Source organism: Sprattus sprattus (genome assembly GCF_963457725.1).
Source record: "Sprattus sprattus genome assembly, chromosome: 8".
Taxonomy (NCBI): Eukaryota; Metazoa; Chordata; class Actinopteri; order Clupeiformes; family Clupeidae; genus Sprattus; species Sprattus sprattus.
In genome coordinates, this window is record NC_137927.1 from 8,990,727 (window position 1) to 9,003,226 (window position 12,500).

Consider the following 12,500-nt stretch of genomic DNA (forward strand, 5'->3'; position numbering starts at 1 on the left):
TGTCATCTATGCGTCACGCATGCAATGCCTGTCAGGGAATAGGCTCTCAATAGTATGTTTCAAGAGTCCTAGAGCCAAATCATCGTTCTGTTTTGATCAGTTAACGAGTTGAAAAGTGTGTCTTCTTCTTGGCTGATTAATACGCAACTGTGAGTTGCGCGAATGGACAGAGCGGCAAGCTGCCAACACTCAATCTGCGTATGCATCCTGCCTCTCAGCCGGCGGTGATTTTGAGCATAACATTCCATTTTCGGTATTCATGGCTTTCAATTTAATAAAAAATACCTGCTATTTTGAGAACCTAATTGATTTGTCTATCCGTTTGAACGAGTAACAGTAGACCGCGGGACCTCGGGAGAGGCAGACAACCGCTTTCGTTTATCAATGAAAGCTCCGCTCGTTCTGAGGAGATTAGTGTTGCATCTCGAATATAATTATCAGGGCTCTCAAGTGTCACGCATTGAGCGTGACAGTCACTCATTTCGGTCTTTAATCACGCCCTCCCGCCACACATCGTATTTCTCACGCTGAAAAAAACCTTTAGGCTATTTAATGTGCCGTAGCGCGCAAACATGACCTGTCCGCGCTGCCCTCACAATGGCGCTTTTAAGCACGTCTCCCCGAATCCCTTGTAGTTCTGCCCTGAGGTGCCACTTATGAGCCAATCAAAAAAAAAAGAAATGGGCTACACAATAGCCAATCAGAAAAACCGTATCTTTTGTATCTGTTGTATCTGGGTAAGATGTATAGCCTGGATACCAGCCTGAACTCCGCCCACAAAATTTTTGGTCTGGGAGATTCAGTCTGGAATCGAGTTAGTTGGGAGAGATTTAACGTTTCAAAAAGGTTGAAACGCAATCTAAACCAATCAAATTGTAAGGGCGGGCTTTATACGTTGATGGACAGATATAGATAGAAGATACCGGAATATACATCGAACAAAGATGGCGCCGTCTCGGGAGCTTAGTGGGACATATTTTATATGATTTAAGCTATCTACACGACTTTTTTATGTCTACATTGACTCGGTTAGTTGTGTATACGCAAAACGAGTGTTGCCGAGGATTTTAGGTCCTAACTAAAGCACTCTAGACCATTATTGATCGGTTATGCTAACGCGTTGGCCAAAAAAATCATCGAAACTAATGGTAGCTTCTAGCCTTGAGTGCTAATTAAGTAACGTGAGCAGGCATATCTCAGCAGATATTGACAGCGCATTCATTTTGAAAGAGGAACAGAGAAACGCGATCAAGGCATTTGTCGATTGAAAAGATGTTTTTGCCGTCCTTCCTACGGGAGCAGGTAAAAGTTTAATCTGTCAGATGGTAATACTACGTTGCGCTGATTGGTTCTAGGTATCCAATTCAGCGAAGAGGAATTTTCTTTCCTGGTTCGTTGAAACACGCCCCATAATCACAGCCCAATTGTCCGGTCTCAGACTCATATTCTGACTAGAATTATGAGTATGACATCGTCAGGCTATAAGATTTAAGCCAGCAACCAATGAAAATAAAGCATCCTGGAATTGAGCGCGATTGCTCCGTGCATCAGTCTTCTACAAGGAGTTGGTCGTCTCCTGTTTTAATGTGACGACAAATTCACAATGGTTTGACACCAACTTGACTGCAGTTAGAGACTATTTCCCAGATAATTACCATCGGTTTTTAATGAGTGAGTGAACACACTTTTAGGCTACACCCTGCCTTTTCTATGGAGTTTATTTTGTGCCAATAAGTTTAAAGAAGACCTTTATAAGAGCAAGCAAAATACATCAATTCAAAATACCAAATTAAAAAAGTCAAACAAAACAAATAAATTAAAAAAATAAATTTTAAAAGAAAAAAAAAAATCAAACAAAAAATACAAGATTGCAACAAAAAAAACTGTGAAATCGTGTAAAATATTTGCCTTTGCCTCCTTGTCAGTTTTGGTTGCTGTCGTTTTCTTTGATTAAAACTCCCGCTTTTTCGTTAGCGCTCCCTGGGTTTTTGATTGCGATTTTGGCTCAAAAGTGCCTGGTGGGTGGGCTTTCGACGCGGGCATTCCTATTGGCTTATTTGTGTTTGACGGGCAGCTAAACGAGCGTGCCAAGTCTTACCTCAGACTGCATCCTCAGACTAGCTCTAGTCTAGTGCTACCTGGCTTCCCTGAGGAAAGAAGGGATGTATCACGTAATCATTCAACCTATTCACCTGGGTTTCAATAACATTTCAATAACATTATTAATATATTCCCAATATTATATTTAGCAACATAATATTAAGACACAGCTATTTACCGTATGCGTGTTATGTAACTAGCGTGACGTTGTCGAAATGTGACTAGAAATAAAAAATCTTCTGGGTTTGGCGGCTATTTGGTCAGTGGGGGGGTTGACGTATTCAGAACCAATCAGAAGCCGATTAGCTGGTGTGGCCCTTCTTTCCTCAGGGAAGCCAGGTAGCACTAGACTAGAGCTAGTCTGAGGATGCAGTCTGAGGTAAGACTTGGTACGCTCGCTTAGCTGTCCGTCAAACACAAATAAGCCAATATGAATGCCTCCGTCGAAAGCTCACCCACAAGGCACGTTTATGTCAAAACCGTAAACAAAGAATCAGGGAGCGCAAACTAAAGCTGGAGAGGTAATCAAATGAAACGACAACAACAACCAAAAATGAGAGGCAGGCAAAGGCAAAAGGAGAGAGGCAAAGGCAGATGTTTCACACCATTTCCCTTTCTTTTCCATTGCAATCTGTTTTTTTTATTATTATTTATTTATTTATTTTTTACTTTTTTAATTTGTTATTTTGAATTGATGTATTTTGCTTGCTCTTATAAAGGTCTTCTTTAAACTTATTGGCACAAAATAAACTCCATACTTTTCACTATAGCTTTGACTCTGAACTTCGTTAATAGGCTATAATAAATTCGAGTAGGCCTATTAAAAATATATGTAGCCTAAAATGACCGTGAACTTGTAAATCATTTTACCAGGGCACCAAAAGGCGGAGGGTGGAATGTTCACATGCTGGTTGTGACCTCTGTACCTGACTTTAAAATAAAATATAAAAAAGAATATTTTGCCGCAATTGAGTCCTCCTTGGTTTACACACATCAGCACTTTACCATAGCCACCATTATTTCTGAAATGGTGAAAAAAACTGCATAGATATCTACTTATAAGCTGTCAACACGTCTGTGCGCGCGAATCGTGCCACATTTTTGGGGGGGAAGCACCGAAGACCCATTTTGACCCAGGAAAAACCCTGCAAGAGTGGTTGACGTTTACTGTGATTAGCTTACGAAAACTCCAAAGCGAGAGCAATCACTATGACTGGTTGTTACGGTTTCCCTAATGTAATCAAGTCAATCTACATATTGATACTACATATTGCTTGGCAGGCACTGCGAAAAGGCATGAGTTAAGGTATCTTTTCAAACTGCTTGTGAAAAAAGATCCTCATTCTGACCGATACACTCAGTCCTTCTTTCAGTTTGAATTAGAGCTGCAACGATTAGTCGACGAAATCGACTAAGTCGATTGTGAAAAATGGTCGACGCGGATTTGTGTCGTCGACGCGTCATATTATTAAAAAAAAATTAAAAAATTAAAAAAAAAAAAATTCTTTGCAGACGCTAACAGAGCTACCGGTACTTTTCATTCGGAATTGCATATAGGAAGTGCGAAATAGCTGCGAAAAGCGAATTATTCTGAGATGGCTCATGTTACCATGGAAACAATAAACAAAGCTTGGTTTAGCAGCTGCTGCATATCAGATATGGCTAACAGAACAGTTTTTCTCAATGATGGTCAATTATTAGTAGTTTAAGAAGTACTACTACAGTATTTCAAAGAGAACGGGCTGTGGGAGCATAAGAACAGTAAGTGTCTTGCAGTGTAAGCAGCAATTATCATAGACATATATCTATAACTTATTGTAAGGTTTACTCTTAAATGTTTGAAAACAGAACGTCTCATGGAGGATGCTTGCTAACGCTATTTCAGTTATGTTAAGTGCAATGCGGTAAATCAGTGAATTATCAGAGTAGCCTGTATTTTCGTTTGTTCTGAATAGATAACCTCCTCCACTTAGCAATCTTCAAACAAAAGATTGTGGATTTTTTTTGTTTCATATGTTGAATTTGAATGTCACCTGCAGCTCAGTTATGTTGCACTTGCAGAGGCTTGATTGCTATTTTGAGTTCCTTTTAAAACTTTCTCTTTACTTTTTAAACTTTATTTGCACTTTCTCTTTACTTTTATAAGCATATTTGCACGCTTAATTTGTATTACTATTTAATGTATTTATTATGATGATTACATTTGTATTAACTTGTTACTCAAATACATTTGAAATTCAAATTCCAACATTTTGAATCATTTTTTAAATTTATGGAAATAATCGTTAGATTAGTCGATTAATCGAAAAAAAAGTCGATAGATTAATCGATTACCAAAATGATCGTTAGTTGCAGCCCTAGTTTGAATAGAAGAGATATGTGTCCAATTTTTGGTGTCCCCGGTCTCATCCCGCCTGACAGGCGGCTGGTGAAGATGAGGCACTCATCATTTGAGAGGCCAGCTAATGGTTGTGTTTACTGGATTTATTAGTAGGCTATGACGAGGTTAGCTTGCTCACATTAGTTCAACTAAAGCTGGCATTTGCGCGGACATGCACCAAGCAGGAAAAAAGAAGCTCCCAATGAGAAAGTGAGAACCCCTACTTGCACTTACAGATCTATGCATGTGAACTAAAAACAATCAAAGCTTTGAGTTGACAACTGTGATCTAGGTTGTCTGCACCAAAAGAGCCAGCTATTTTATCTTATCTTCACTCGTCAGAGCATAGTGAGGTCATCAATATACTACATTTTGACAAAACATTGACAACATGAACACTTCTTTCTTTCTTTCTTTCTTTTTTTCCCTTCTTTCCTGATTGCTTGCTCTCTGTAACAATCTCACTATGACCACAGAATGATGTCGGTTTCCATTCATCTCTAATTTACTCTTTTTATTTATCTAGACACTGTTCTGACAGGAACATCTCTCTTTCTCTCTCTCCCTCTCATAGACGACTCCAACCCCAACCTGTCGAAGGACATCAGCAGTGCTCTGTCGGCCGTGCCGGAGTGCTTCGACTCGGATGGCTGCTACCCCCTGGAGGACGAGCTGCGTATCGAGCCCCTCAGCCTGGACGGTCTGAGCATGCTCAGTGATCCCGACATGGTCCTGCCCGACCCCTCTGTGGAGGACAGTTTCCGTAGCGACAGACTCTGAAGAGTGCTCTGAGGAGAGGTGGCAGGCAGGTCACTCACAGTTGCACAAACCCTTACGCACGTTCACGGCCGCTTCACGCAGCACTCGATGTAAACAGCGTGCATGCAACACGCATGTGACCCATTCTCGCACGTATTTACTGGTAAAGAATAAAACATGTTACACGCTCTCACACACTACTTGTGGACTCGTCGGCATCACAGTAAAACACACACACACACATACACACAAATGGTCACATGGACACAATTTTTTTTTTTACATACAAATGCAAAGGGCTCTCTTCAGTTTGAGGTCCTTTTCAGAGAAGCATGTGTCATCTTAGCGGTATTTTTGTACTCTGTTGTTTGTTTTATTTATGTGTATCAGAGTGTACACATACAGTCTGATGTGAATAACAGACTGAAACATTCAGGATTTCCTCTGTCACACACACACACACACACACACAAACACACAGCACTGACGGTAACATGCGCACACTCTGAGAGGTGTATTAAGGGACTTTTCTTGTATGTGTATGTGTTTGCAGTTCTTTTTTTATTTTATTTTTTTATAACTGTCTTATATTGTCCTTCATGTGGCTAAGGTCTTTTTCTCTGCAATGTCACCAAAAAAAGGCATGGCGTTGTTTCTGTGACGCTGTCCAATGTCCAGTGGGTCCACCCTTCAGACTCTTGGGACACTGAGGTACTCTGAGTAACGCTGGAAGCCATCTTCCTCTCGTTTGATGCTCGAAAAGGATGGTGAACTGAGCTGAGATGAGCTGCCCACGCCAGGCTGGCACCGAGCTAACAGATGGGCACACCCTTCGGGGGACCCAGTCCTGATATGCCCACCAGCACATCGACGCCAGCGCCCCACCCCCTCAGCCCTCCTCCTCCAGTGCCCACTCTAAAGCCTGGCACCGTGGCCCTGGCAACCGCACCACTACCTGCTTCCAGTGGGTAGTGAGTCAGCTTGGCCCCTGAGGCATATGTGCCCACAGTCTTGTGCCCAGTGTGTGAACCCCTCTCCCTGGGTGCCATGGCTCTGCTTGTGTCCAGTGCAGTTCAACTGTAGAGTACCGTTGCCCCGAGTCAATCACTCAAACAGAGAGTCTGTACTTCTCCTGACTCTGTGGAGGCACAGTCACCTGCTCTTCTGTATGCACAGAGCATCATTTTTCGATGGTTTTGCAGGATATATATATTTTTTTTTGTTTGTTTGTTGTAAAAGACAAATATGAATATGTGATTTTAAAGCGATTTAAAAGAAGAAAAAAAGTTTGCCACTTAACGTATGCCTCACAATCACCGTCGGACAAGAATGTATTTTTTTTTTTTTTAAAGAACTGTAGGCTTCATAAAAAGGGCAAACTGTTTACAGTGCAAACAAAGCAATTTTAAAGATGAAAAAAAAAAAGATATTTCAAACAAATCTGAAGATTCTTATATATGATGAAAACACTTATATAATGTTTTGGTATAAAGAAAAGAAAAAAAAGGACTTGTATATTTTTTACTTTTCCTATGAGATTATGGAAGCTCGGTGCCTAGTTGAGCGGCCTGTTAAAAGGCTGTGGCGTGTTCTTGTCTCGTCTGTGATAACTACGCGTGCACTGCAGTAAAACCAGCCCCACACAGAGAAAAAGGAACTATTTTTCATTCACTCTTTCATTATCTATGACTCATTGTAATATAAGTATATATAGATATATATAGATATAAATATAATCACTTCTTTAACCACGTCTGCTGTCTTGTTAAAGCAGTTGGTTCTATGTCAATGTTTTTTTTTTTTTTTTTACTTTATAGTTTTTGTTAATTTTTAGTTTTTTGACTGTTTTTTTCTATTTCTGGTGGCATCAGCAGTTGTGATGCAAGCAGTGTCTTGTGTATAATGCTTTCCAGTTATGCTTTCCAATTTGTGTGTGTATGAGGGAGGGAGAGAGTGTGTGTGTATTTTTGTCTATATGCGTGTGATAATCCAGTTGGCTGCTCATCCTCTTCCTCCTTGTGTGGTTTGGTGGGATGTACACTCAGTGAGGGACATAGATTGGAACAAATGAAAGCCAAATTTAAAATTAAATTGCACAAAAAGAGATCTTTTTTATTTTTTCTTGTACAAAGACCATTACAGAGTTATACCCATATCTGACAGTACAGCTATCAGGTCTCTTATGTATTTATATTTAATGACCTCTATCAAACGCTAGCATTTATGAGCACTTAAAACCAATGGCACTGTCTGTCACTATAAATCTAAGTTCTCAAACAAGCAGAAGATGAAATTTGAAATGTATCCCATTTCCTCCCTCATGAACTGAGACGGTGCTCAGGCGACGGTGTGGTCCACTCATGAGCCCCTCAGGCTAGTCTATCTCCCCCTGTGCTCTATATTCATGGGAGGAAGAAGAGTGGAAGCCAAGCCACTGGCCCGATTCTCCTCCTGGAGATCTTTACTGCCAGCTCAGGCTTCAAGTGGGTCTGTTAGAGTGTGTGTGTGTGTGTGTGTGTGTGTGTGTGTGTCCACCAGATTTAGTCTTTCCATCTAACATCTCTTTCCTCTCTTCTTGTCAAGCCTCTCCCCCTCTACTGCCTTACTTCTGGCCCTCCCTGCCTGCCTCGTCCTTCATCCCTCTATCCCACATTTAGTTTATTTTTATATATAAATATAAATATCTGCCCTCTGTGCAGTCCTGCTCTGAGCCCTGCGTCCTCCCCTCGTGTGCAGGTTTGTTTCGTTTGTTTTGTGTGCTTGTGTTGTTCTGTTCAATTTGCCATTGTAGACTTTATCAGAGATGTTGTAACATATAATGTCGTTTTTTTTCGTAGAAGGAATTTGTGTTTTTTTCATTTTTGTTTTCTTTCATTTTTTTCTTGTTTGGTGTCTTACATTTTTTTAGTTACCTTTTAAAAAATGTACAGTTCTGTTATTTAAAAAGGTTTCTCATCCACTAGTGTAACTACACTTGTTTTGTTTTTTGTTTTTCTAAATATGCCATTTTAAATCGTTGTCTCTTATTTTCAGATATTAAACTTTTACTACATAACAGCTTTTTTGGTTTGTGATGTATGTTATAGTGCTTACATTTTGTTTTGTTTAATATAAACAATAAAACTCGATACCGTGTAACAGCTGTGTGTTGACATTTGTGACCTGAGGTCAGAAGCGAGACGGCACCCTCATGCCACCATTGAGGGTTTCTCTGTGAGCTCCACTTCAGTGCTCCATTACGAAGCTCATTTGCTGGTGAATGTGATGCTCTCTGAACATCATAATGAAATATGTAATCACTAAACTGCAACCTTATGGTCAGTCTGTAATAGTTGAGTTGGATTGTGGTTCAGTGATTGCACAAGTAATGAAAATCTCAGGGTGAAATTTTGCTAGTGTTCCTCCTCTGATTTGCCTAAATCCTAAAGTATGATCTGAACTTACTAAAGACATTTGTCACCTAGCTACCCATCCTAACTCACAAAGCTGCCCAGCTGTTCCATCTAATGCGCTCTTTGAGGCTTGGCCACTAGATGGCAGAATTGGCATACAACAGGTGTCGCCCAACAAACTCATGAGAACGTTGTAAAAAAAGGTCCTGGTTAAGTCAGAATATGACCTGTTTACACGAAACAACATGAAAATGAAACAATAACTTGTTAAAAAAATTCTAAATGGACTTTCAAGCCCAACCATGATAAACATGATGTGTTTAGACTGTTAAATAATCCTCTTTCTCTCTGTGAAAGTGTTTGTGTAACTAGGCCGATAATGGGGTGTTCCTTGGCTCTAAATACAGTGGTGAGCAAACCTGTCTTTATCTGTTGTTGAGAATGCGCTGGCACGCCTGCACTGCCCTGGATGCCATGGCGACGGCGTGAGAGAGGTGCGAGCCCTGTTATTACATGCAGAATGGCAGCAACATGATAAGAGCACATCATCCCCATTCAACAGCTCTATGGAATGCACCTAAACCATTAGCACAGCCAATCACAATATGCTGTTCTACCTGCTGTTCTTGGGCCTTTTTCTTCCCTTTCTTTCCCTTACTTCCCTCTCTCACACATTTAGTAACTTTTTCTTGTTTTATGCATTTAGCAACTTTACTTTTTCTTATTATACGGCTCTTCAGAATGTTCCAAAAAGTACCGTTGATTTGAATGGGCCATCCCTACGTCATACCCATACATTAATTCCTGCTAACAGACCTCTGTGAAAGATAATCACCGCTGTCATTGGCAACGGGTTTTGTACTTCTAATTCACATCTTTCATATCATTCCGCCAGAAGTCCAGTCATTTTAACGCAACAGTAGAGAGTAATTTGAAGTCAGCAAGTAATGGGTTGCTATGCAACACCTGAAACTTCAAAGTTCTATTTGCTTGAAGAACTATTTATTTCTAAACGGGACACATGAAACGGCACCTAAATCATTAAAAAGAGGTATGTTGGAGGAATGTCTTCTATCGTTTTTGGCAAGTACCCGTATAATAAGCGGGATAATGTATTGTCCGTCGGTCATTCTCCAAAAATAATTCCCTTCAGGACGAAACAACACCCTCCGCTGCGCGTCGGGGTGTTGTTCGCCCCGTCGGGAATTATTTTTGTAGAATGACCTCCGGACAATACATTATCCCTTACTTGTTTTATGCATTTAGCAACTTAACTTTTTCTTGCTGTCTGATGTATAGTTTTGTGTTCATTTTTCTTTTCCAAATTTGAATGCAAGTGAGCTAAGAATGAATTAAGTTAAATGTGAGAACCGGAACACCATAATTAAAAACTGTGTATGAGGGGGGTACTGTTTGTGTGTGAGAGAGAGTGAGTGAGTCTGACTGCACTCCTCTCTTTCTCTATTTCTTCCTTTCTTTCTGTCTCTGTATTTCCCCCTCAGTCCTGATATTAGGTGTCCAGCCTTCTCTTCTGGAGGGGGTGGAGGAGGCTGGCGTCTGGACCCAAAACAAAGCCCTTGTTTGGGAATGTCGGCCTCGCGGCTCTCCCGGCTCTGGCCAGCCCAAGTGGAAGGAGTGGACCTCTTACCTGACGCTGGGCACACACAGGGCTATATCTGGGTCTGCTGCTGCAGGCTGACCCCCATCTACATGGCATGTTTATGATCTGCTGTTCATTTGATACCAGCAGCTTTACAGGGCTGAAATGCTTTACCTCTGCTGTTTTGCACCAGGGCTTTAGGCCATCTTTTTGCATTATACCATCCTGGATTCAGCCCGCTTCGAGTTGTCTCAAATTGTTTGCGCTTGTCACCCTGAGAAAAAGACAGGTAAACGATAGTGGTGTGAACAAAGTTGGTTCAGTCAAGTTGTGACTGATTTGTGAAGGCTAACAAGAAATTGTAAAGCAGTTCAAATGTTCTCTTTGACAGGGTGAGAGAACCCATAGTCTTCTGTTGTGCTAAAGGGTGAGAACCCAAAAGGGTGCTAAAAGGCTTTGAACCACCAAGGATTCTTGTCTGAGCATAAGCAAATAACTATTTCTCTTTTTCAGAAGTTTTATTTTTTTCTTCAATTTCCAGCCCTCTCTCCTCTTGCCCATCTCTCTCTCTCACTCTCTCTCACTCTCTCTCCCTCCCTCTCTCTCTCATTCTCTCTCTTTCCCTCTTTCACTTTCTCCCTCTCTCCCTAATTCTCTGTCTCTCCCTCCCCCTCTCTCTCTCACTCTTTTTCTCTCTCATTCCCCCCTCTTTCTTTCCCGCTCTCATTCTCTCTCTCTCTCCCTCACCCTCTCTCTCTCTCTCTCTCTCTCTCTCTGCGAGGCCATCAGAGCAGTGATCAGAGGAGAGCTGGACAACTCGCTCCTTGTATGAACCTCAGATTAGCACATGCAGTCAAGCCTCTCCAGTAATCCTGCTTTTAGGACTGCAGTCTGTAATGGCTGTTATTACCAGATGAGTATTACACACACACACACACACACACACACACACACACACACACACGCACACACACACACACACGCACACACACGCACACACACACACTGACCCTACAGTGGGCTACTGCTCTCCTCTCTTCTAGACTCATGGATAGCTGCACATGAAAGAGAACAGAGGAGTAAAGGGGTTACTAAATGATATGAAGTTGTCAATTAGGGAAGATAGGAAGACTGAATAAGAGGAAGGAGTGACTGTGTGTGTGTGTGTGTGTGTGTGTGCGCGTGCTTGTGTGGGTGAGAGAGAGAGAGAAAAACAATGAACATTTTTGAGTGCAATGATGGCACAAGCCCAGTACTATGGTGATGGCCCTGTTTTAAGCCACTGTGGGAAAAGTGCAGGGCACATAAAAGGCCCTGGGCATGGTGCCAGTGAACAGTACATCAAGGAGACTTCTGCTAGTTCACTCAGACTCGATGCTCGCTCTGATGCCAGGCAAGGGGTGATAGATAGATAGGCTGCTACGATATGTTAGCCACGGAAACTGCCTGGAGGGCAACATTAGGTCAAGGCCGGCATGAGTGCTTGCAGACCCTAATTGTCTCGTTAAGGTAATTAATGAGCTCAATTATGTCGTTTGGGGCTGCTGAGCCTCCGCCAACCTCGGACCTGGACCTGTTTATTTATACTATTTATCACCATGGTGACGGCATAGTCATATAGCTTTATAGAACTTTAGGATACCAACCCATATACACCCACGATATCAGTTGTCCTGTAGGAGCCGTTCATGTGTGGTACCTACACTATACAAGTGAGTACACCCCATGCAATATGACTTAAACGTCACCTTAAGGTCAAATGATTTAAATGAATATCACTGTGTGGAGTTCCAACAATGAGGTCTGCGTTTTGAATACAGTAAATCTAAACTGATGTTTTTTTATTTGACATGAGAGCAAATATCCTACTGCTTAACTTAACTTTGATGTGATGCAATTACTGTAAGGCGTGTACTCACCTTTGTTGTGTACTGTACATATGAATTGACAGCATTGGCAATTGAAACTGAAACTGAAATCGCAGTCAGTGTATATAAATGTCCATTTTTGTTGACCAGTGGCAGCCTCCATCACTGGTCAATAGGTCAGTGTAGGTGGCACAGATTGAGGCCCATCCATAAGTGACTATGGAGTTAAAAAAGTCATTCTTGACTGCCCTTAGCTACTGACAGTGTCAGAGAGTGAGCTTAGCATTATTTATTATTGTTCTAGATATAAGACATCCCCCTAGAATATTCTGTGAAGTTCCTTTGGCATTTATAATATTTATAATGTTCTCCTGGTGCTGAGACTTCTCTGAACACAGTGT

General features: G+C 41.4%; 1 protein-coding gene across 1 annotated transcript in view; it reads left to right on the forward strand.

Moving 5' to 3' along the window:
- The window catches only part of crtc3 (CREB regulated transcription coactivator 3), a 54,038-nt gene extending 45,732 nt beyond the window's left edge, over nucleotides 1-8,306 (forward strand). Inside the window, exon 15 of the mRNA XM_080843943.1 lies at nucleotides 5,055-8,306. Within this exon, the coding sequence (XP_080700069.1) occupies nucleotides 5,055-5,260 (206 nt within the window). The 3' untranslated portion in view covers nucleotides 5,261-8,306. The remainder of the gene's footprint in view (nucleotides 1-5,054) is intronic.
- The last annotated feature ends 4,194 nt before the right edge of the window (nucleotides 8,307-12,500 follow it).